This window comes from Gobius niger (assembly GCF_951799975.1).
Source record: "Gobius niger genome assembly, chromosome: 4".
Classification (NCBI taxonomy): Eukaryota; Metazoa; Chordata; class Actinopteri; order Gobiiformes; family Gobiidae; genus Gobius; species Gobius niger.
Genome location: NC_136855.1, coordinates 17377520 through 17404827, shown reverse-complemented (window position 1 = coordinate 17404827; position 27308 = coordinate 17377520). Strand labels below are relative to the sequence as shown.

The window sequence follows — 27308 nt, the reverse complement described above, 5'->3', positions numbered from 1 at the left end:
ATGCTGTGCGCGCTCTCCAAAAGTCCACAACAATGTTCTCCACATTTAGAGAGAGATTGTTATGTTTGCACCACGTGGCTAGGGCTGCTCACCTTCCCCCGCATAAGTTCACATTTGTATGTACTTACACAGAGCTGAACGCCTCTGGGACAACCCCCCAGTTGGACCAAACTGTAAAACCCTCGTATTGTTGCCAGTTCAAAACAACAACTCCCAACATGAAACACTCATTCATATTCCAAGTTGAACCGCAGCCCTGGCGTATAGGCTTAAGTTCATTAATTATGCAGAAGTTTGCAGGCAAAAACATGGAGGATGTGCTTCACAGTCTCACGGTATAAAAACGGTCTGCTTTCTGTCTCCTAGCAGGCAGCAGTGTCAGCCTGTGGACATCCTTTGTGAAAACATTATAAATACTCATTGTAGTCTTTAATAAAATCCACGTGTCTGCATTCTACTCTGTATTGCTTCACTGTGGTTGGACTGATGACTGTTGTTGTCTGTCTATGTGGGTTCAAGAAAACAAACAAAATCCATAAATAATACTTCATAATACTGAACTAAGTGAGGCAGTGAAATGACACTGTGATAATTCCCCCCAAAACATATTTTTACAGTCTTTCCCAACCAGCGTGCCGTGGCACATAAGTGTGCTGTGAGAGATCTTCAGTTGTGCCTTGAAAGATTTTCCAATTTCACCGGATCGTCTTTCTTCAATTCCTGCGAGAGTATCAGCTTTCTGTTCAATAAAACAAGTAAAATGAGACTAGACTTTGTGACATTTTTGTGTATGTCCAATAACAAATAAAGCGCTTTACTGTTCTTTTACAGTCACACTGTGGAACATTTCAGGTTATGTGCTACTACATAACAAACACGCTCATAATGATCAGCGGAACAGCAACAATGTGTTCTTCTTCTCTTTTTTACCATAGATTGTCCAAGTAAAGCATTTGGAAGAATAATTGATTAATGTAGTCAGTGCAAAGTAACAATATCTCTGGTGTGAGAAGAGACGAGCCCACAAAAAGTAAAAAAAAAAACATGTTTTTGTTCAATTTACGAGAAAAAAACAAAAACAATGTGGGGATATTAGAGATAATCATCCTTTGGCATTCAAGTCACACTTTCATGAAGGTGGAGAGCAGTGAAGCAAACCCCACATGAATACATGGGTAAAACCAGGATTCAAACCACCAACATCCAGGTGACAGGACGACCGCTCTCCCTCCTGAGACACTGTTCCCCCAGACGTGGGCCAGTTAGCAGCAGTGGTGCACAGAGACATAAACACATTGCCTCACCTCCGCACAGGAGTATTGGCCCGGTGTGATTAATTATGCAAGGGTTTGCAGACAGAAACATGGAGAATCTGCCTCAGAGGCGCGCAGTCAGAACGCTGTCTGCTCCGTGGCTCCCGGCAGGCCCCAGTGTCAGCCCGTGGACAGCTCCTGTGATAATGGATAGTTCTAATGGTCAAGCCTGGACCGCACATCAGGACACCCGGTCGATGCTCAGTATTGCACACAGGAAGCGCTGCCAGCAATCAATGCTTAGGCTAATGTGCGAAGAGGAGTAAGTTGAATGTCAGTGCAGCTGATCAATAACTATTCATTTTCGCCAACCACATTTCCACAAATAGGACACTTAATATTGCGGGATTGGATAATTACCATGCCCAATTAAGGCCCTGTGACACGAAGCAATGGATGGGTGGGGTGGGAGAGATGGAAAACACGAGGTGCTAATGGAGACACATGCCAGGCTCTGATCGACAGCTGGGAGATGGATGTCTGAGAACTGTAGGACACGGACTGAACCTGAGGAGGCGGATAATCCTCACTCCAGCACCGAGCATATTGGAAGTGCACCTCTGATACAGCGGGGCAACACGGGGATGCAGACACTCTTATATATTAGAAGTAGCTTTTGAGCAAATGATTATTTATTGTTTCTAAAAAAATATTTTACTCATTACAATTTCTAATCATATCCTCCAGCCATTCAAACAATAATGCAACTCTGTGATGGACATACAGGAGTGATTGGATAAAGCACTGGCTCGTCTTACAAAGCAAAACAACAAATTGAGAAGCCACTAAAGAAACAATGTATAAATAGAATGTCTTTTAGCTCATTTACATAATGTCATTCTTCCTCTCTTGAGGCGGATGAATGAAGAGCTGTTGTCAAGAGCAACACAAAACCCATCCTTGGAGACATCATTCGGGGCCACTGGTTGTTAGGTTTAAATAAATTAAAACCTAATATATTTTTGGGATGTTTAAAATCTTGTCAACAAACACCTGATATATTTTTCTAACTTCCTTAAGTCATAAAAATCAATCTTGTCGAGCTGCCACTGATTCATTTTAATCCACACCACTGTTGCCTTGGTTGGGCAGACAACACCAAGTACTTTTATCCTGATAATGATCAACACGGCACCAGAAAAACACAAGGTATGCAGTGACATATTTAGTACAAAACAAATACTTTTTGAACCATATTAGGCCTATGTTTGTGCCATTGCTTGGTGTTATCTAAGGTTTAATCCTTCACATAAAATGTGATTGATTTAGCCAGTCAGGCAGCAAATGCTCCGCTAAAAGTCTTCTTCACAAACTATGTAACGATTCCATTTCATATTGTGAAATATAAAGTAAGATTATTGCAGTGCTAATGTCATTTGATCTGCAATATTAATCAAACTTTTGCCAACTGCAACACTGATGACTAGAATGAGACTAAAATGAAATTAAAAGTAGTTCATGAGACTAGATTCATCTTGATTAAAATGTGCAGATATTTTTGTCGACTAAATAAAATGAAAAGAGCCTCATATCATTAATATTCAACGCAAAAGGAACAAATCTGATCCCTTGTCAGAAGCTCCATGAAAGCAAAATATAATTGTGTTACATAATAAATGTAACGTGGACGACATGATTTTTTGTCAAAAGACTAAAAGTAAGTAAAAATATGCAGTCAAAATTAACACTGATGACTCAAGTAAAGCTAAAAATTAAACAGCACTAGGTTGAAGTTCCTGCTCTTCTAAACATGCAAGACATTTTTTCTTTTTTTTTTTCTTTTCACGGGCAGAAGGTCAGTGGCGATAATGTTGGAGCAGCTGTATCACGCTTCAGTCCGATAGCTCCCAGTCAAACCGCTGCCCTATCAGTGTGTACCTCCCGATAAGTCCCTGCATTTTAATCCAACACAAACTACATCTTACACCGCGTGGCCTTCACTCGCTAGAGGGAACACACGACATTCTGATGCAGAAGCAAAGTGCGACGACATTCCCTGCATTTTTATAGACATCCTTAGACTTAGAAATGGGTCCAGGTCCAGTCTCTACAAACTGATCATTAAGTTTCACTCACAATATAACAGATTAGTTACCTTTCCGTAGTGATGCTTTAACAGAGGTCTACTATCCCCGAGGCTAACAGTTTAAAAGCTTTGATGATTTTGTTCAGTATTTTGGGATGATGCTATGCTTTTATTGCCTTTGTTTGCTTCTTTTTTTTTTTTTACTTATTTTGTTTTCAAGGTTCTTTGTTCCCTTGTGTAGCCTGAGGACATATTTGAGCTACGAAAGCATTCGGCCCTTGAGGAATACCTTGAAAATGGATACTTTTGCTTCCAAATGTTTTATGTTTTAAGCACTGGCTCAACAAGTGCTCGCAGTGGATTGAAAAGACATAAAGAAAAAGCCATTGAGGTAACCACTCAAAATGTTCGGCATTTGCCAACCGCTCTGGTTTTGGCATCTGCACCTTTTGTTCTGCAATCATTCAGTGATTCAACTGAAAGTATGCATCCTGGCTGGAAATGGATGGCATTTTCTCTAAGAAGAAGCACAAAAAGCAGTTTAAATGGTTTGCTTTAATAAGGTCCCTCTAGCGCCGGCTGCTCAGTCTAAGCTGTTGCTGCCGGCTTTTTACTTCATTATATATGTTTGTGCGCTGGAGGTAACAGAATGGTGCATGAGCCAAATGCAGCTAATTAATTTAAATGTGATGCCACTTCTTTCCCCCCAAAAACTGACAACACGCTTTAAATATTAAAGACTACATCGCCTATAGAGGGTTTTTACTGAACCAGCATTTTACATCTAATTGGGGCTCTTCAAGTGACATAACGATTGCATTGTACTTTTGTTTGGCTTTCAGTTCAGGTGTCCACTGTATATTATCCACCAGACACACCGCTCTCAATTTATCCAGGCATGGGACCAGCACAGAGGGTTCAACAGCTAGTGAAATCCAGTAATGATATCGCACAAATCAAGTAATGGGTACATCTGGTCGCCATGATTGTGATTGTGATATCTTTTCACCAATTATTGATTTTTAAGGTGTCTCCTCTCCGCCCACTTACCATTTAAAATTCCACTTTACACCAGGCAGTAAAGTTTGCTAATTTATGAGAGTTTCATACATATTTCTCATTTTTGCCAAGGGCTTTGTTTTTATAGCTCTGGGTTGATTTAAGGCGCAGGGCATATCCATATTCAGGCTTTTGCAAACTGTGGAAACAAGCAAACGTAAAAGCGAAGCCTTGCATATAAAATTGATGGCAGTCGTAAATCATGGGTTAGTTCAACAAGGTGAAAAGCTACAGATAGGGTGCATACAATACTTAATGCTCAATTTTTATTTATGGCCGCTGTTTATCACTGCAGCTGGGCTTCGACTGCATCACCATTTACTATTCATGTGTTTAAATAAAATATGAAGGTTGTAGATTTATTCTGAAACTTGCCTTCAAAAGTTAAGACCGGAGTGCAGTCTATAAATGTGCACATCCCATGCTCTGCAATAAAAGAAATATATGAAATTTGATATCGTAAATTTGATAGAAATTCAATAATGATTAAAAATTCAGATGTGCCACTTCACAAGTTGTTAAGCGACTGATGTTTGTGGCAAGTGTAAATGAACCAGGAACACATAGTTGTGTAACGGTTGCCAATCACGATGAATTCCAAATGTTTATTGGAGCATGATACTGTCATGTAAATTAAGTAGCACCAACCAACGTGCTGCGTGCTGAAAGCACGCGGCAAATAGGGTGACAATTTCTGTGTCAGTAAAGGTGAGAGCAGTGCTTAGAAATATTGGTCCTCATTCACGTCATGTTCAAATGTGTTCTTAACGCCTTCTTAGGAAGGGTTTTGGCATTCACAGAACTTGTTCTGAGCTGAAAACGAACAGTCAGGAGGACTCTTACGCGCAAAAAAGACTGATGGAATCCAACATTCTGAGTCATATATATATTTGTACATATTAAATCATGCATCAATTGATTCCAGAATGCAATTATAATTATAATAAATGACAAATGCTTTGTTTATTCGGAAATAAGTTGGTAATATCACTTGTACTTTTATTAATGATAAGTAAAGTACTGATGTAATACTGCTAAAACTTTTGAATGCCGCCGTTCACAACATTAAATGCGTTGCGCATTGTATAAACATTGTTTGATGAAGACGATCTTACAACCTTATGTTTACATAGCTAGCGTTGAGCTACGTGAGTGGAGTGTCACGCTGCTGCCACTGCATCTGTTTAATGGACAAACCCGCGGGAAGAGAAGGAAAACCGTTTTGCGATGTACAGGTTATGTCTATTTTGTAACGAGAGCAAAGTCGTGTGCCCAAAGGTTTAGGTGAGTTGTTATTTTTTTTCTTTTGAGGTTATGTTGGTTATTAGTTTTGGATTTGTGTTTTGCCATTCATATCCTCCGCTGTTGCGCACAGCACTTTTTATCCTTATATGGTGAATGATAGACGGTGACATATGCTAATTAGTCCTCACATGCACACGCTTCCAAGTTGAGATTCACCAACCTCAGAACACAGGTGCACAGGATTTTGTCAGTGTCTCAATCAATGTCAAGATATTCATGAATGGAGCCCATTATTCTTCAAAAAAAACAAAAACAATACAGTATAGAATACAGTATCGCAACGACTGTTAATACTATTTTTGACTCTTTTAAAGTCTTTGAAAAAGCACACTACTTACTACTTAATATCTATCTTATTAGGCAAGGAAATACAGAGAAAAGTAGCTGCTGTCCAAATTGACAGCACAGAGACATCAGTCTAATCTCCTCCCTGGACGGCTCTTGCACATTCTACATGCAGTGAGATAGAGATCTGAGAGACGGAGAGAGAGACTGTGGTGACATTCAATCAGCCCAGCGTGGGACTGACTCACTGTGGCTCTGAGCAGAAAAAAACACCAGACGTCCCCAAAGGCAGAGCAGATCCCGACACATCTGACTGTCGATAGGCCTGATATGATCATGTGGTTACAATGCTGTTGACATCTCGACATTCTCACTTCCAGATGCTTATCTCGGTCTACCATTCTCAGCTGTCTGTCGGAGCATTTTGAGCAGCTCGATTTGCCTCATTGCCACTGTATTTGACTTGTCCTCGCCGGCTTTATATTGATGCTGTATATTAAAGGAGCATTCAGCTGGAGGCTATATTAAATAGGAAGCCATAAACGTCGCTGCTAGTTTTACACAAACTGAGTTATGACCTGAATTGCAAAACCAAACAGCTAAATTAAAGTGACACTATAATATTGGCTGCAGAATAGTATTTTAAACACATTCTGTAGACTATTAGGGAGAGAAAAGTCTCAGAGAGTGCATTTAATTATTCTGCAGGTGACACAAGCAACAGAGCCAACACATTTGACTACAATTAGAAGGACAGACTTTTCATCCAAATCTGCCAATAGCTCGGAAATTACGCCTGCATCCTTGGACACATTGGCAATGTGATGTCTTTTACATGCTGTGTCTGCATATTGCCATTGTGCTGTGGGGGACAAGACATTCCCCACCCTGCCTCCTGTGGATGGAACTGTGTGGTGTGTAATTGTTTATTTGATGGTGGCACAGAAAAACCATGGGCATGGTTTTCCATTCAAACAGTTTCTTTTTTTTTACCACAAAATAATGACGTCATTTTGCTGTGTCGAAATGATTTATTTTCTCTTCAAAAATGAGACCCCTTTGTTTGTTTTTGGAAGTTAATAAGACTTGAAGACTTTAAAACTTTTGTCGTACCAGCAGCTATGTTGTTCACAGAAATCAACCAGTCCTGAAAAAAGGTTCTTGATGAAAATGCATTCAGTATGTTATGGGTGTCATTTACCAAGCGTTTGTTCATGTGCAAAACAAGCTGCACATGCAAAAGTGGATCGGCAGCAGAGACATTTGCACATTTTGGACATTTTCTGCAGTATTTTCTCATTTACATATCAGATTTGACATGCTAATACAGTACACACAGGCAATTTCAAATGGTAAATTCAGTGCAACATGCCAACACATAAGCTATATTCCGTTTTCTAGCTTCCCCTCAGCACCTGTCTTGTTAAAAGAGCCAAGTTTTATGTGTGCACTGCAACTATGCATGTAAACAACAATACATTTATGGATATAGAGAGATCTTATTTTGGGATGACAGTATCAACATGTGCAGCCAAATGTCCCATAGTCTACTGAAGATGACACAAAATGTAACCACTTTTTAGCCAAACATGGCATAAGAAAGTAAAGTGCAGATCTGCGCTGGAACCTTGAAGTTACCTGGGTTTACGGCACAAAGAAGCTGGCGGAGTTCACTGCCCGTCAACGATTACAACCACAACGAAGCCACAAAGAGCCAGGGGTCAATAAACCGACATACAGCCTTGACCACGTCCAGTCTCCCATACGCTAGATTTGTGAAGCGTCAGGGCTTTGTGAGAAATTTGTCATAAATAAATTATTAGTGAGGTGTCCTGGAAGGAAATTGCTGAGGCGGGTGCTACCATGGCTGGTGTGTGTGTGTGTGTATGTGTGTATTTCTCTGGACAAATTAGGCCCCTTAAAACCAAGAGAAAATAAATGCTACACGGTAATTAGCTGATGACCAGGAGCATCTCTTCATCTCCTCTGAGAACCTTTAAATTAAAATTAAGACGAGCCTCCCAGGCCTCCACAGCCACTGCAGTTCAAAGCAGGTTACCAACATGAAAGTGTAGCCAGAAAATGTGAGAGATACCGGTATTAATGTGATACTATCAAATTAACTCATCTGCGACCTACATGCGGACTATTTTATTATTCAATATTAGTCAGAAAGTTTTGACTTTATATCTTCGATTAAGGTTCTTGAGTCATCTTCTGTACTCTGTAGTTTAAGTGTAGGATGTTTTTCGCCATCCGAAAGGCTTGGTTAGTAATACTAAAGTTTCCAGCTCAGACCGCGGACTAGATAAAGATCACTGCTAAGCTCTATTAACGGCTACCCTCCACCTGTTGGTAAACACCTTTGTTGGTCAAAAGCTATATACACACGAAGAAAACACGAGTTAAGTTTCAAAACCTTTCTCTATAAACACGGAGCTAGCTCAGTAAATGTATGCGTGTATGTCCACATCATAGATGTAAGATAGAAGAGATAACCAGTGTTCCATTCAGCTCCATCATAGTAATGATCAGGGGCAAATAAGTGGTGATCTGTGAAATTAACATGGCTGCTCAATCTCTTCCTACGAAGCCTGTTCCTTAAAAGGGTAAAAAGGCAGGAAGCCCCGCGCTTACAAGGCAGGCGGACTTCACAGAGCTCACCAGTTTGAAGTACACTGGGCTCCTGTGTTGACTTTATACTTTTTTTACTCTTGGTGTGGCTATACAAATTGACCATATTTATTTAAATTAATTAAATTGTCTGAATTGAATTATATATCTAATCAAGACTAAACTGAGGTCCTCAGAAAGAAGTTTCTTGAATAATCCTATTATGTGAGATGCTTCTATATTATAATTCCTGTGTTGATCACATCATACCATTGACATACATTTTTCAAATACACATTCAAAGAACTAAAGTAAAAGCAAGCTTAAGTAGAGCCTTAGTAATCTAATTAAGACATTTAGATAAAACAAAAATGATTTGACTTTACATCATGCATAAATGTGTTTTACAAACGAGCTTTTGGTCATATCTGCATTTATATTTATATTTAAAATTATAATTCAAATGATGTCAATTTAAAGAAAAGACACTTAATAGGTTTTCTAAAAATCTCTTTTTACCTTCAGGAAGTCAGCGTGTGGAGACAGTATGACTCCCGTAAATTAAGCAAAAATACTCCAGGTAGGTTTTTGATGAGAGAAATATGTTACACAACCTAGTTGAATGCTGAATGATATCACATTTCACCTTAGAGCTTGTAAAGCAGACTGTCCACAAAAGTGACCTTAGAAGTCCCAGAAAACACAAAAGTGATGATAATGATGCTTGAACCTACAGTTAAAGCATTTGATAATCAACTGCGTTCACTATTTGCGTCACACTGTTGGTTCGTGACCATGACAAAAGTCAAGTTGCCGCTGCTGGCATGTTTCCTGTCTCTCGACCAGGCTTTTCCATTATTCCTCATCCATTATCACTGAAGGTCAACCGCAAACATCCGCCTAAGTCTATCCAGACACCTTGTTCCTGTTGTCGGCCAGCTTCAATTTAACTCGCTTCACCTGATGTTCCTTTGAAATGCTGCGTCTTGTATATGGATGCAGCATCGAGAGAAAGAGGGAGTGGAGGGAGAGAAACAGACATATAAAGAGAGAGAGGTGAACTCAGGGTGTACAGTAGAAAGTAGTTTTATTCTGCCCGGCAGGACAGATGGAGCCCTGCGTTGATGCGGCGGATGTACTTCTAAAAGCTGACCTTGAGCTCTGAAGCTGAGTGAAATGTTCAGAAGACATAAAGAGGAAGGAGACCAGCGCTGTCCGTCATGTGTCGCAGTGGTGACAGCAACAGGGTCAGGCACAGTCTACCTCAGACTGAGGGAGCCGAGACGAGGCAGTAAAACATTGTGAGTTCACGGTGACTTCTGCCAATAACGCTGACCTTTGTGAAGATTATAGAAAATGAAAGATTCGGATGCCGACTGAACCTTAAAACCTAGTGAGGCCATTTGTGATTTTTACAATACTATAAAGAGTTTGGGATGGAAAGTTATATATTGAACATTACCATAGAAATCGACTATGTGACGGGGGTAGAAGCAAGCATTGTCCATAGAGTACTATCAAGTAGAGTAGAGTATGTACTTTTTATGTTGAGTTGTACTTTTATTTGAGTATGTTCATATTTTGGCTACAGTGGTGCTGTTGGTTTCTTGGCCATTCTGAAAGCTATATATGAGGCCCATTGCCATCTCACAATGATGCTTTTCCGGTGGTGCAGCTGTAATTTCCCTGTATTATATTTGTCCTCTGTGAAGTACACCTCCTTTAACACCACTGGGGCAACATGTCAGGAGAAGAGGGCAGTGCAGTGCCTGGAGACGCAGCTCTAGGTTTGTTTGTTATGCATCCTTTAGTTTAGGCAAATACTTCACAATGGGGTACAATGTGGAGCACATACCGTACAAACTCCATACAGAAAGGCCCCACCCAGTGTAAGAATCAAACCCGACGGTATGAGCTGGGCAGACTGGGGCAGATTATTACAGCAGTTTACACAATGATGTGCACCTGCCCTTTCCGTGCTTCTTCCTTCCTCGTGCAAACTGCAGCTCGTTACAGAAGTCATTAACGTGTGCATGTGTTAAGAAAATGATGGAAAAATGGGACTGCGCCATTGTAGATAATGACGACCTAGTCTTGTTAAAAGGTGCTATAAACACCTGGAGGCAAATGATAAAGCAGCGCACCGCTTCTATTATCAGAATAAAAATGTCATTATGTTTACGGCAAATCAAAAAGGAATTGCTTTTCATTTTGATCCACACAGAGAGTAAAGCAGTGTTACACAGGTGGGTATTTCATCTGCAGCTTAATCTAATCTGAGCTGTGACCATATGTTAATACATTGCCACTGATAATCTCCATTCCCTTATCAGTGCGCTTTGAGGCTTACTTATGGGAAAGGGCAAAGAGGGAAAGATCATATTGAAGCATGGGGCGGATTCTGGTGGTATAACCTTGAAATGAAATACCACTGCAACCATGTTTTTTTTTAAATTTAAAACTTAATTTGAGAGTTTGACATGAAAACACAATCTAAATAAGTCTATTCAGAATATTAAAAAAGGGACTTTTCAAAAGACATTTAAAAAATAATTATTTGGTCATTTGGGCTGCCCCCACGACCCGGCCCCGGATAAAGCGGAAGAAAATGGATGGATATTTGGTAGAATTTAGGTAAATGAAATGAAAGGGAAAGATGAGCACTCCAGTATGGTGGGTGGTGATATTGCATTACTTTGAGTGTCGTCTGCTATGAAGGAAAAAGAAGAAGACAGTGATAAGCCTCCTGAATCTCATCAGACAAAGTCTGTTACTTCAAAATAAAACTATATTTACAATATTGAAAAGTCGTGTCACAGAAATCCATCCAGAAACATACATTTGGCAAAGCCTCCTTTGCCAGATTCGGTTCTGAAAATAGGATAAAAGCATGAGGTGACTTTACTACTCACAATCTCATTGTATTACATATGGAGACAAAAACATAGCCTGCTAACATAAATATGAATGACATTTAACTCTAACACAAAGGACTGGAGAGTCTTTTGCAGTCAGTGCAGTAACAGTGTATTTTATCACCAGTACATATCTCTTTGAAAAGCTATGCAGATACTCCCTCGTTTTAAATGAGAATGTTAATCACCTGAAAGTAGATTTAGAGAAAGCTGCACAATTACATGGGCTGGATGCGCTCACAGAAAACGGAGGAGGCATTCATGATGAGTCACTAGAGACCCATTATATAAAGTAATCCCACAGTGAAGCTCAAACCAGGAACAATCCGCAATGAGGGGGAAACATCGGGGTTAATGCCGTGTTTAAGGATAATTTAGTCATATATATGGGACAATTCAAGGTAACCTACTTCCAACAGAAAGGTTCAGGAAGTACTCAGACCCCCACATTTATCCCAGTGCTTCCAAGTCTATACTTAAAATGTTTAAATCGCTATTTTAGCGTTCTTTAAAAAAAAAAAAAAAAAAAAAAAGTTCTCAATCACAGACCTAAACCTTGATGAATGTGTGAACAGTACTCAACTATTAGGACTGTGCAATTTTGGAGAAAAATCTAAATGTGATTTATTTTTGGGCACACATTACAAATAGGTAATTAAGATAAGTCTACAGAGCACTTTTTTTTTAAAATTTTGGGGTCAGCTTTAAATTCCTATATCCACTGTAGTGTTATCAGTGGCAAATTTAAGAATCAGCCTTATTCCTAACAAAACTGAAAGATGTCTGAAAACGTTCTGAACCCACTTTAAGCTTGTCCCATAGAACAAGAGTGTAGCAAAATGAAAATGAAAAAAGGGGACATTTCTTGGTATAAGAGACACAGCGGAGAGGCAGAGGCCAAGGAAATAAATAGCTTGTTCTCCATAGAGCCATCAGGGTTTACTCACAGCTCCCCGGGAACAGCAGCACAAGGACAGAGCCACCTCCAGCTCACACTAAACAATACTGAAGGACAGGCAGGAGACGAGACAATATGCTGATGCCAAGTGACTGTCCCAGGCCGGAGCACAGAGACTGCCCACAACAAAAGAGTAATTAGCTGTCCTCAAATGACAGCAATGAAGACACCAACACAGCTAAAATTGTGTTATAATTAGAACTGCATTGACTAAGACGAGAGGATCATCGATGCAATGTGTTCCATTCGAACCTTGGTTTAGCCTTGTCGATGTTGTACGCTTTTGCTTTTTGTTCTTGCTGTGCCAGAATTATTTCAAATTTGCATCAAGCTACATGCCTTTTCAAATGTGGAGATGTGACTGACATACATTGGCACAGTCACGTCAATCCGCCTCCTGCACTGGCAGAGTATTCAGCGGCTTGGAGGCCTGAAGTGGGCACAAAATCCAGGGCAGCTTTCCTCACATTTTCTTCAATAGAAAACCTCCTTTGTGCTGGATAAGTGACTGAAAGTTAAAAGAAGGTGAAGCACAATAGGTGCTGCTACAGCTGCAGTAAATCCATCCAGTGGGGGCATTCTTTCCTGGTTGAATCTCTGCAGACATGTTGTGCCTATTTGTGTTTTAAAAGTCTTCAATGCATTCAAAGACGCCCTTTCATTTATCTCACTCAACCTAATCAAACAAAGCTCAAGATCCTGAAGATGAGAGGAGCCCCTGGGTGCTTCACTGCAATCTCCCACTCCTCTTGACAGGTTGCAGTGGCATTTCAGGATCGGGAAAATGCAGACAACAAGCTTACCTTATTTTATGTTAGATATAGATAGAACAGCTGGTCGCAAAAACACCATCAAAGTTTACCCAATACAATGCTTTTGTTTCTCTATTATTACCTGATATTACCTGTTCTGGCAAAAAAAAAAAAAAAAAAAAAGGATTACAGTGTTAGAGCTTTGTGGACTGATATCCGGCACTAAAGCCAGAGCCTTACGGAAAACCTGCCCGCCACAAAAATATGGTTGAATAGCCCGACATTATAGGCAATAAAACACGCAGTTTGATGAATGTCAGTGCTGTTGAGGATGAAAGAAGGCGCATACAGAACATCATACATAGACCTCCTGGGACCCTTTGCACTGAGCTCCTCGGGCAGTGCAGACAACACAAGTGCAGGGGAAATATCACTGAAGACCAGTGAACGTATCAGCAGCAAATTGACATCAAGAAGTCAGAGTGTGGAAAAGACAGGCCTAGAGGACGGCACACATCTTCTGATCTCATCCATAGGGTCTCAGAGTACGGGGGGGTGGACCCCACGGGACACTGCTCGACATCAGCCCAGTGCAAGCGCCAGTTCATAAGATGCACACTGGCTGTAATGAACTGACTGGGAGTGGGAGAGTGGGGAGAATGAAAAAGCACCGTCACGTGTCCATTGGAGCCCGACAGGACTCAAGTTCAGACAAGATGGTGGACGGTCCCAGGAGGCCAAACGAGAGGTATTCGCAACACAAAATACAGACGTCATTCCAACTAATCAATTGCAAATAATCTATTGCAAAAGTGTAAATGACATTTTAGTGTATAATTAGATGACTAGAGTTTTTCTGCAGTGTCATTCAAAAGCAATGGCTTCAGCGGACGTGAAATTAAATTCAACCCACGCATTAACAGGCTCTTATTCTAGCTGATTTTGCAACAGAAACTAGAGTTGGGTGATATACTTTATTCATTGATTTTTAATCATTGTTTGGTCGTTGTTGTCACAGATTTGGGCCTTAAACCTTTACGGTATTGTTGATGCCCTGTACCCACCAGCACATGCGCCGTGCCAGTTTTTCAATAGTGTTTTCCAGATCAGAAAGCAAAAAGCCAGCTCCAGTGGGACACGCACACATTTACCATGAGCAAAGTTTAACATCATCACATTGAAAGATAAAGGTCAAAAAGTCCGTCACATTCATAGAATAATCCTAATAGGTTTCAGTTTGCAAAATGCTGATTAATCCTCTTTACATTCAATCTTTTGGTCCATGTGCTCCCCTCTCTTCATGGCAGATGGTGTCTTACTCCTGCAGACGTGTCATTTATCTGCACATGACAGCAGCCATTTTAATAATGTACTCATGAATGCTTCCTGTTTCAGAGCGTCCTTGGCAGTCACCTCCGCTGTCTCCACTGTGGCGCAGGGTGATCGACTCCAGCTAAAATCTACAATGCTGGGTAAGTGATTTTTCATCTCTGGGATCAACACTTTCCATATCCTTTAAAAATGACCTGTCCAAGTGAACATTGCTGAACTGACTGGCTTTGGGCTCTGGTCTGTGGAACTTGCAGCTGTTCTGTTGAGGTCAATGATTGTGAAAATGGTGTGTCGCAAATACGTGTTTCTTCAAAATGTCTGGAATCTTTGATAGTTTAGTTGTTGATGCGAAGATGTTTTGGACCTGCACTGGTCTGATTGAAAACTGGTTTACACCTGACGTAGACTAGACATAGTCAGTGAGACCTGTCTTGAAACCCAATATGCTTGGTTCTTGTTTGGAACTTGGACTATTTTCAGTCCCGTTTAATGCCTGAAGTAATCTATGATTAATAAATCTATTCAATAAAATGTAATCCAAGGTCCAATAGACTGAAAACACACAAAAAAACAGACAAATTTCCACTAGATTTAGTCCACTCTATATCAATCCGTTGTTTATTAAAGCTCTTATTGTTCAGGTAATATTTTTTTCCAATTTAAGACCAGGGTTAGTCAAGGTTTACTTGAATTTAGTTCAGTGTTACTAAGCTTGAAAAGACACAGTGCTGGGTCAGTAAAGTGTCCTGCTCACTCAGGCGCTGCAGCCCCAATTTCCACCATACAGACAACATTTCTCTGCTCCCAATGGCTCACAGTTGCATTTCTGCACAGAAGGTTATTATTCTTGTCACTTGACTTGATGAGCATAAAGTAAGACTTGAGGATATGAGGAAAAAGGCAATATACTGTATCTGTCTGGAGCTACGATTATGTTACTGAAAGCATTATTGCTTGATTAATATACAAAGTAACTGTTTAAAGATAATTTTTATCAAATTGAAACAAAAACTTAAAGAAATCTGTTTTCATTGCCAATCTACCTAAACAAAAGACAAATAAACACCAAAAAGACTAAAAAGGCAGATTGATTACTGGATGAAAACATTTAATTCCCAATATAAGTTTCATTTTTGTTTTTAACTGTAAGGACCAAATGTGTCAAAGTCAGTCAGAAGAGAAGACCTCAGTAACATGCGACCTTTGGGGGGTGATATAGGAATATCAATAATTTGGCAATAAGCGTTGCTAATACTAGCAGGTTCCTCAATATCCGTTAACATCAAAGGTGTAATATATGGTAACACCAGTGGCAGACTGGGAAAAGAAACTATACAGCGATGAATAACTTGATTTGCAGGAGAAGATCTTTTAGTGGCTCTATGATTTATATATTTAGTTTTAAATGATATACGCTCAAGGATGTACAAGAGTTGTGTCAATTTATTTCCAACATCACCAAGAAATAATGATGTTTCCCCAAAAGGCCTTTTACAATAGGTAAACTCAAAATTATGAAAATTATGACTAAAACAGAACTTGTGCACGCATGCATTTAGGTTTTCCCTGCAGGAAAAACGCCCTCTGTACTTTACCACCAGCTATAAAGTGTTTGTGCATTGCACCAGGAGACAACTTGGCTTTGAAACTGTCTGATTGCATTGACCCTGTCAAATATATGTAAGAAAATAAAATCAAGAGCAATGCCCAGGGAGGACCCATCTCCAGTATTATAATTTGCCTTTTCCTTAATTAGGTCATATCCTGAACATATTGACACAATTATTCTGCTGTAATCATCTTAAAACAGGGATGTTAGGTAGAACTAATGGATTTCCAATAAAAAAAAAGTGCAAACATAAATACACATACAGTCTTGGCTCTCACTGCATACTTCACACATGGCCATAATAAAACCTGACTATAAATCAATTTCTAACCAAATGAAGCATAATGATTCTGTGGCACGTAAAGGCCTTTGATGAATAGCCTACTTATTCATTATTTCGAGGGTTAATGGGGCAATTATGGCCGACCTAGGCGTCTATGCAGGGCACAGCTCACTGGTCAAAAGCACAAGAGTCTCTGTGCTGCAAATGACTTTAATCCTATTATTTGAGCAAGCGGGAGGGCAAGGGGCGCAGCAGGTGACCTCATTTGATCTGACTGTGCTAGCCGGATAAAGATCTGGATAATAGGCACCGTATTATTAGCGCGACTGTTTGGAAATGGCTCGCAGTGATAGGCTTATTACCATGTTCTCAAACCAAAGTAATGTAGTTTGTTTTATATTGGAGAGGCCTCAATTAGGCAAAAAATAAAAACTTTATAGGGTTGGAAAAATCGGTCTAGCTATCCCACAGGAGGCTCTTCGAGGATTCAAAGTAAATTACCAGTTAATATACAATAAAGAATTTTAAAGAATAATCTCTATTTTTTCTTTTTCTTTTGTTTATTTGGTCAGGACAGTGCATAATGATGAACATACATGGCACTCACACTGCATGTAAACACACTCATCCTGGGCTTTTGTACATGATTTTTAGGTAGGGGAAACCGGAGGACCCAGAGGAAACCTGTGCAGACATGGGTGGAAATGCAAACTCCACACTTCCGGGAACCCGGGACCTTCTGACCACTGAGCCACCGTGCCGCAAAAGCGCAAAACAAAGAATACATCAATAAAGCAAATCACAGTGACCAACTGCGTGACCATCAGACTAAATTGGCCCATACACAACATTTTACTTGTGATGCCAGATATTATTCTCCACGCTTTTTAAAAACACTTTAAAGGGATATTTCAGGATGTTTGACATAGAGCCTTATTTCCTTGTTATCCAGAGTGTTGTTGATTTCTGGAGATATATATATAGTCCTTATATTTAAAGAGTTTAGTGGTGTTAGGCTAGTGCTAGGCTAGCGCATGTCTATTGTTGCTAGTAGCCTGCATTAAAAACCTCTTCAAAATCATGGGGTCGTCCTCCAAATGTTGCCATATCTGATTTGTAGAAAGCTACTTTGTGAATTCTACGTGTAGTAATGCCGGCCGCAGGTAAACAAACTATTGTAGATCCAATAACCTAGCAGATCACTCTGCTAGCTTACAACCAGGAAGCTGATGCTGCTGAAAAATAAATTCTTTTAAATGCAAAATGGTTATATCTAAAAAATTATTCAGTTAACAGAGATATTTATATCGGTAGTCTGGTCTTATAAGTGATTTGCCACAGGTGCACGGTGCTTGTATTACTGTTTTTAATACAGGCTACTAGCTACCATAGACATGCGCTAGCCTAGCACTAGCCTAGCACCACTAAACTCTTCAAATATAAGGACCGCAGGAATTTAAAAAAATTTATATCTCCAGAAATCAACAACACTCTGGATAACTAGGAAATTAGGAAATGAGGCCCTATGTCAAAAATCCTGAAATATCTCTTTAAGCCACCTGAGCAAATGTTTCACATTCTACAGTTTAAAATGACAAACAAATCACTTGAACTAGTAAGTATACATATATAAAGATTTAAAAAAAATAATACTGCTATACTATAGCATGATATACTTTGTAGAAGCAATTAGAGCACTGAAATAATAACGCAGACTGTGTGAGCTCCTGGGTAGGAAAGGAACTGACATTTGCAGGATAACTCAAACGTGGTGGAGGGGTTTGAGCGCCCGAATAATTCTAGAGGTCTATTTTTGAACAACATTATAACATGCTTAGAGGCACACAAAAAAGCTGGCATAACAGGAGCTCTTTTATTTTCATCAGTGTGAACAAGTTGATGATCTGTTGAATTAGACCTCACTCCCCTTGTGCATCACCTGCCATTGAGTCACAACAGTGTTTTCGTTGAACTGTCTCCTCACCTCTGTCATCCTCTCTCAAATCTATCAGCCCATTTTCTTTCTCTAGCAAACAAATAGCCACAGATAGAATTATTGGTGCACACTGTATTTAAATTTCATCTCAAATGTTACTCATCGTAAGCCGATACTCGGGTCAAGCAGTGCTGTGCAGTTGTCTGTAGTCAGTGTTCCTTTGACAGACATGCAAGTTAGCAGCTCAGATAGCGCTCTAACACTCTCCTGCTGAGACACTATTAATTAATAAGGGGGCTAATGCTAAAGCAGCTTCTCCACTCTCACAATTGTGCTTACTCTGCCTCGATCGATAACCGTCTTCCCTTCTGCCACTGTGTCTGCCACGTGTCTTTGCCCAGTCCAATGCTCCCAACCTGCTCCAGAGAAGACGCCCCAAGCTGCCTTTTGGGGTTGGCCAGGTTTCACACTTTGTTGTCCATTGCTGCTGGCATGGAGGACAGATGTGGCAATGGATAAAGAACATTTGAGCAAAACACCCCAGACAGCTGCTTGAATAATGTACTTGCAATGAGGCCCAAGACAGTCGTGGTTGGTATGTGACTATGTAAACCGTCACATTCATTTAATATCCTGTTGATAAGTAAGAAATAATGATGTATGACATAAGGAAAGAATCTGATATTTGATAACCGTCTGCTGTATAAATGTCAGTTTTAAGAGTTCAGAGATTTTTGGAAATATATTGTGGCTTCTTATGATATGGATATTGCATCATGTAATATAGCAATAATGTCAATTTCTCAATATATAAGGCAGCTCTAGATGTAACAAATTAATATGACATTAATGGTTAGGTTAAAGCAAAGCCACACTATGCAGAAAAAGAAAAAAGAAAAAAAAAAGATGTGTGTTCAAAACATATGATGCAACTGTTACCAATAATGTTATTCTGTGTATTACAGACTCCAGCAAACTTCTGCTAATAGAAACACTGAGAGTGGATTTTATAGACTTTTTATAAGAGCATATAAAGTATCAGCTGCTTGTATTTCAGTCACGCTTTTGCATAGTATATCACAAGCACAACATCTTCTCTCACTACAAAGACACACAGTGTATCCGAGCTGAAGATGATTTCCCCCTGTTTTCCGTTTCATCCGTAATATGTTCCAAATATAAGCACTTGGTATGTTATTTGTGAACACACGTGTCTCACTTAGAGAAGTGCACGTGCTGACAGCTCTTTCAAATTATGTAGGTTAAGTGAACATGGCAACTGCATGTCAGCATAAGAACTTCATCAATTCCTGTCAGATGTGGTACATTTTTACAGTTATCTCACACAAGACGGATCCAGGCTAATGAGGATAACCCTTCAATCACACTCATATTGTCGGGATTGCGCTCTTCTCTGTTTATTTATACCATCACGGATCTGGAGCCAGAGTGGCACAGCTACTTGGAGGATAATATAATTGAACTTCGGAGCAAGCCATTTGTACGTATATTTTCATGTTTGTTCCACAATGCATTAATGAAGGAAACTAATGCACACTAGGGCTGGACGATGTGGACCAAAAGTCATATCCTGATATATTTCGGTTGATATTCGATAAATATCCCAATATTGTTTCCGCAAAGTGAGAGCTGTGAAGTGACATGTTAAGTCAAAGTCAAAGCCAACTATGACTAGTTTTATTGAAAACTCACTATATATCGATATATCTTAAATATCGATGTATCGCCCAGCCCTAATGCACACTAAATGAAAGTAGCGCGTTAAGATTGAAACCTGGTATCTTGTCTCATTATGTATGAGGACAAGTAGCTGTGTCTAGCATAAATAAACAAATATTTTAATATTACATGGTGGACAGTGTGCTGCTTGTGGATCAACACTGACGCCAATATTTCACGAGGGGATACTTCTCTGTTCATAAAGGCAGACGTTTTTTCTAGAAACTAATGGTTAATATTAATGGATCATTTTCATTCAATGTTGATATAAGCCATCATTTACGCATAATAAAAGATGAAGTCATCTGCATAAAATATCATCAGCTTGACTATTTTTAAATTTACTGGAATGAGCCTCACTGTGCATAGAGATAAATGTATCCAAATTTCAGACTGTGTTAAAATGTAACTTTACCGTCCTTGTAATTGCCTTGCTGTTGCAACAGTGTGACACTGTTCACTTTTGTTTTTACTTTACACAGGTGAATTAGTGGCTGTCCGTTTGATTGGGATTTTGGTGTGACGTTCTTTCTGTTTTGACAGTGTCACTATCAACCTTCTTGATTAATGAATTACCTCTCTGCCCCTGTGATTCATCCTCCTGGTAGCCAATCTGGAGAGGTGTGGCTGATGCAACACTCAGGCAAAAAACAAATAAAATGAGTTTTCAGACAAGGGCAAAAACAGGGATAGTTTTTGTGTAAAAAGTGTGTCGAAAGTCACAACATGCATCACTGTACTCATTCAACTCAGTGTTTAATTAAAAGACCCCAAAAGAAATGCAGTTCTCAGAAGAATTATTTAGAAAGAAATAGCAATTAGTTACTAATGCTCATTAAGTCGAAACAGTTAATTGCACCACCAGAGAGAACTTCTCAGCATCTTTTGTTAATTAAATGGTCTCAGAAGTGAATGTCTGAAATCAATACAATGCATTTTACCCACCTCAGCTCAATCTATAGATCGCTAGCTTAAAATGAAATGGTTATTAACCTTGAGGATTATTTTTGACTTTCTGTACTTTCTGAAATCTACACGCACACAAGAGTTTGACATAACGCAGAGACAAATCATCAGCATGTCCTGAAAAAAACAGAACAAATGGTGATGAAAAGGAAATGAAAGGTTTTTGGAGCGAGTCAGAGGCACTGACTGAATACAGGAGTGTCAGTTTGAAACTTGTTTTTAATAAGCATGAATCCATATTAAAGTTGGGATGCAGACAGTTGACATAATGCTAATGTTATATGCCACCAAACAAGAGAGTCCTAAGTTCAACTCTTGTTAGGCCTTTCTGTGTGGAGTTTGCCTGTTCTCCCCACGTCAGGATACCCCAGTTTCCCCCGGTCAACCCAAATCATGCACAATAGGCCAATCTTCTGGTAAAGTACTCCTGACCCTAGCTCAAAATCTGGGGATGTGTGCGGAGGCGCTGACAGGTCAGGTTGACCTGAGGCACGAATTAAAGGATGGGTCAAAAGCAGAGGACACTCCCTCATGGGTCAATAAAGTAAATGTAATGCCTCTCATGCCATGCCTGTGATATCAGACAGGAATGATGACATAATATATTATCCCTGTACCAAAAAAAAAGTGCTTCCTCGTTTCTTTGCAATATTTGCAAATAAGACATGTCATATAATGGGGAAATTGTAGTCAAAAGCCCTGACACGATCATCTGTACAGAGTTGTGTAAGTGTGGCTGACTTTTCACGCTTCCACCTTGAAGAGCAACCTCACCTCTCCAACATCATAGAGACACAAGTCAAATGGAAACACCGTTTTAAAAGATGAGGAAAAGTTTCATGAGGTTGTTTGAAATGCCTTGCAGATCCCAAGCATTTTGATCAGAGGAATTATATGAAAACAAAAGATACTATTTTATCACGACATGATCGCTGGACTGATGGCACTGCACGCTCAAAAACACACTTGTATTATTGGGCAAAGCTGAAATAATATCAGTGTGCTTGAGTAAACCTGGGAGATTTCCCCACAGGACGCTAAAACCTGTGCTGCGTAGGGGCCGTGTATTAGCTCGCTGCAACTGACTGCAAACGTTTCAAGCGACCAAATAGAAGCGAGGAACGCGATTTGAGCTTTGGTTGAGCAGCCAAGTGTGCCAAGATGACAGCTTAAAGCTGTATGAATTAACTTGTTTACCGTAATAAATCCTTTTCGTAGTTCCTCTGGGGGTAATACAAGTGTTAATGGGATGATTGGCCAGAAAACCACACTTGCAACTTCGCTGCCACCGGGTTGGAGTCACCAATATACACTAATGGAATCACGAAGAAGAAGCTAACAGGCTAACGGGCAAAGCTAACTGCGGGCTAGTGCCACTTAAACAGTATTTACAGCCAAGTTTGAGTGAAAAAAAAATCTCCATTGTGTAATTGGATGTACAATATCCCTCTCTCCCTTTGTCTTTTCTGTCAGCGTAGTATTTACTCTCACGGACAATTAATGAGTAAAAAACGGCAACATGCTACGACACCTGCAGTGGCGCTTATTCCCTCTAGGGGCATGAGTTACTTAGTACTGCTTTAAGGATGTTTGTCTGTGATGGAAAAACACTTGTGTAACATACTTTGCAGACAATTGATTTCAAGTATTCTCTGCCATTCTTGTAAATGAAATAACACAAGCTTGTTAAGACTGGACATTGAGGTCAGCCTGGGTCGTGTATAGTCCAGATTGCCGCTCCTTTGGGCTTTAGCAGCTGCAGGTGGTGCCCTCTCTCCCTTCCTGTGTAGTTGTGTGGTGCATGTATGTGTGGGGGTCAAGCACCAGGGGATGGATGTAACACAGAGGTCAGCGCAGACAGAGGGTCATAAATACAGCAGACAGCCCCATCTGAACTATGACAGCGAGAGCACCGCCCTGCTGTAATGGATAATAAATGTCAGGGTGCTCCCTACAGCCGGTGATGAGCGATTGCTAAGTAGCTTCCTGCAGCAAAAACGCAGCTAAAGCCTGGAGACAAACTGACAACAGCCGAGGAAACATTTACGTGCAGAGAAGGGCTTGTTTGGATGACCCATCCTCCCTCTCGTCCGTCGCTAAAGGCCGAGCGAGAGAGAGAGAGGTGATTAATCAGGTTGTTAGCATGTGTGATGGAGGGTGGAGAGAGCAGGGAGAGGAAACACAAAGGAGAAATACACCGTGATACATCAGGGGCCGCAATTCCCCAGCGAGAAATCATTTAAAAAGTAACAGGGCCTGATCGCAATAATGTTCTCATAGCAACTATTAAATATAATGACCACAATTATGGCTGTCAGAGAACACAGAGGAGAGCGCTGGATGGCTGCGGATATGTGATGTTAGAAAATAGTACCTTATATACAGGTTCTCAGCAATGAACTGTGTTTCCATAGGTACATTTAGCAAGAACATATTTCCTACCAGTATGTTGCAGGAAGCCACTTTTTCTGTTTCAGTTTTACCCTTCATTATTCCTTTATTTTAGCCCGAGCTCTGCGACGGACCCAACCAGGAAGCTCTCTGTCCACCTCTCACCCAGACTCCTGATCCTCATTAGCCATATCACAGCTCACCTCTCCTCGCAGAGCCATGAGAGGCAAAAATACATCAAAAGGAGCAACCTGCCTCAGATATTAGCGATGATTCCTCACAATAAAATACAACATTTGTCATTTTTTTGTCATGTAAGATAGTGATCAATACGTGTGAAATTATCCCTAAATGCTCAGAAAAAATAACACCCTTGCTTTGTCAAATGCACGTTGGATCTGTTTGAACAGGTGCTTTTAAGCCATGGCTGGGCAACACTGGTATGATGATACTAGAAGGTCTTCTCTGCTACTTTAAGCAATTTAAAAATCACAAATGTATTACGTTTTATATTTCAAATAGCTGAAAATATCAATTTATCCATATTGTATGACGTTATACGGTCATCCATTCAGATTTTAGCTCTGTATTGATAAGGGCACAGAGGTCTTGAAGGTAGGGAGCTTTCAAAGTGAAACCAAAGGCAGTCGTCCATATAAAACAATAGGCAAAACCTCCAAAACATAACACCCCCCAGCCATCAGAAGCGTGGGTTCACATATTCCATTGCTTAAAAGCAGGCCCAAGATCACGTGAACATTTTAAACGCTCGTTATTGGATAAAGGACACTATAGCAGCTGTCGAATCAAACACACAGGGTCTGTGTTTGAAATGACATGGTTAAAAATGTATTTGACTGCAAATATGTTTACCATCCCTCTCTCAAGAACGTTTAATAGCTGGACTTTGTATAAAACAGCCTGGGTTAGTATTTCCCTGGTAAAGCGGACTGCGTGGCACTTAAGAGCCCAGCAAAGGAAGAGCATCAGCGGCTCGTAACCACATGGAACATCGGTCAACACGGGTCTGGAGTCAGGCGGCTTAGAAGGACAGTGATACAACGATAGGACAGGGACTGAAGAGTTTCTAACATAGACCGATTGGATGAGCACAGAATGAATGAATTTAGCTGGAGTAAACACAGGATGCAATGGTAAAGCATTTGAGCACAGTGACTGCCTTAATTCAGTGTTCCATCGCAGAAAAACGGAGCGATGTTTCTATGTTTCAACGGGTTGTCCTTGTGTAAGTCAGTGACGTGATGGCTTGTTTAACTGTATGGGCACAGTTAAAATTTAAAAACCTGGGGCAGTACGTCCCTGTGCTTCTACATGTGGTTCAGGGCAGTGGGCAGGGAGAAGTTGCCTCGGCATCTTTTACAGATCAGCGTGTCGTGTAAAGACCTAGACCCGGAGGGAACGGCCCGCCACAGCTAGAACATTATCCTGTAGTTAAGTTAAACGCTCAACTGTCTCTATTAAATGTTAAATGGAGCAAAAAGATAATATTATGACTGAAGAGCTGTGAAAAGTAACTACTCACTTTTGGAAACTCTGGAGACTTTGCTCTTGACTTCGCCTCCTCCTGATCCCCCGCAGCCGTCTTCATCATCACAGTCTCCGCTGTAGCGACCCTCCGAGTCCCCACTTCCTGTTTCAATCTGGTCCAATGTGCCCAGTTTAGGGATAGACTTGCCCTGCAGCAACTGGAAATAAAATATATATATGAAGTCAGATTTATGTAGAAAGCACCTTTTCCCCTTTAGCTTTGTGACAATTGACACTGTTCCTGACACAAAACACACTCTTCTAAACACTGGACTGCACACTATTTTCTTTATTAGACACACACCAATTATGTTGTAAATACTGCCATAGAGAAATGATCTATGTGCAGTCACTGGTAGTGTCCATTCAGTCAAGTAAAAAAAAAGACATTATTGCATTATCCATTATTTCTATGTTATTTTACTACATGCTGTGCTGATTGTCTGTGTGTATACTACATACAACATGCTTTTTTACCCTACATTGGGAGCCAGACAGTAAGACCCCAAACAACCCTGAAACAAAGCCGAAACTCGTGTCTTTTTTTCATGCATTTAACACATTTTGAACAAAGAAAGCAATTTGCTCAATACAGAAAAGGCCAAACAGGTGAGGATAATTTGTAGATCTGTCGAAAAGATTGTAGAAAAAGCCATTTCAGAGACCACGGTGAATAAATGGTGCCTTTGTTTAAGGTGCGCTAACTGGAGAGGCCCAAATAAAGGTTAGAGTCGTGAATGACGAGACAAAGCAACCTCATGAATAGTCCTGAATATGACTCACTCTAAGTACATGTACTGACAAGAAACTTCACTTAAACCATGTTGACAAAGACATTGCTCTTTGTTAAGTGCACGCCTCTAATAGGCAGCATCAGGAAATTAAACAGGACATGCTTCCTGGGCAACAGAGAGAAATCAAATGTTTATGGTGCAATACACACTCTGTAATATATACAATAAGAAAGCTGTAATCCTTGCCAGGATAAAGTTTACAAATCTATAAAATGTCATTATACCCTCAAATTTCTACCACGGATTTGACCAATAGAGAAATGCACTAGTACATTTCTGACATTGAATTTGATGCATTTTTTATTGAAAACAGCACATTTAAGTGAAATTGAGCAAACATGTCAAAAAAAAGTATACAATCTAACATCCTTTAACCACATTTTAAATGTTTTGCACCTTCCTCCTGACTTCCTTTGTGCCAAGCAAAAAAATCCCATTGCAGTGTGTGTATGTGCTATGACTTGCTGCTCTTTTATCGAACTAATTTCTCCATCTGTAAGATCAATCTTAAATTATTCCAAACACTAATTACACTTTACAGAAGGGGTCCCGAGTTGTTTGTTGGGTGATTTTGGAGGTCTGCAAAGTTTGGGGACCACCGCACTTCTATATACAGTACTGTGCTATACTATTACAGGATTTTTATTAGGGCAATACATTACAAAATTATCTTTATCACAAAATCAGATGATGCCAGTGTTAATTTTGACAGTATATTTTAATTTAGTTTTAGTCTTTTGAATAAAATGTAATCTAGTATTAGTCAAGATTTAGTCAAACAATTCTCTTGTTTTAGTCGACTAAATCTAAGATTAATTTTGTCAACTTCGCATTCATAATATTTATTACAATTTAATCAAGGTTCTCAGCGTCATGCTTCTTCCGCCACATGAGCAAAGCACAGACCTGTTCATTTATCAGTGGATTTAAATTATATGAGTCTCTTTCAAACTGTCCCTGTTTGGATGATTTCAGTCTCTTCTTTTAATTTTTTTGTCTTATTTTAGTCATCGAAAATATTTGGACATTGTAGTCATAATTTTAGACTTTTAATTTAGTCATCAAAAAAATTACTTTGACTAAAATTATGACAGAATATTTAAGTCAGCTAAATTAATACTGGGTGATCCATATCCCCCCAAGAAGCCACAATAGATCGTCAAACATATAGAAAAATGTGTAAAAGTTGAGTTTAAATTTAGTTCCATTTTAGCTCTGTTTTGTTGCTGATTTAGTATTAAACCCCCTACAAAGACACTGCACTTTACTTGCAACGCGAACAATGTCATGGCAGATCTGAGCTCAAACTAAAAGATGTTTACTTTGATTGGTAAAACTCTTTACAGTAACACACACAAGCCTTCACGAAAAACTAATTAGCAAGTTTAAGTGTTGATAGGTTGTTCGAATACGTCACCAGTATTAAACCTCATTTGCAGAAGCTAAATGAAAAATAAGCAGTGACGATGAGACCTAAGAATAA

General features: G+C 39.8%; 1 protein-coding gene across 1 annotated transcript in view; it reads right to left on the bottom strand.

The window, feature by feature from the left end:
* The window catches only part of gpc5a (glypican 5a), a 165660-nt gene that overhangs the window by 26576 nt on the left and 111776 nt on the right, over positions 1-27308 (bottom strand). Inside the window, exon 8 of the mRNA XM_079555329.1 lies at positions 25027-25189. Within this exon, the coding sequence (XP_079411455.1) occupies positions 25027-25189 (163 nt within the window). The remainder of the gene's footprint in view (positions 1-25026; positions 25190-27308) is intronic.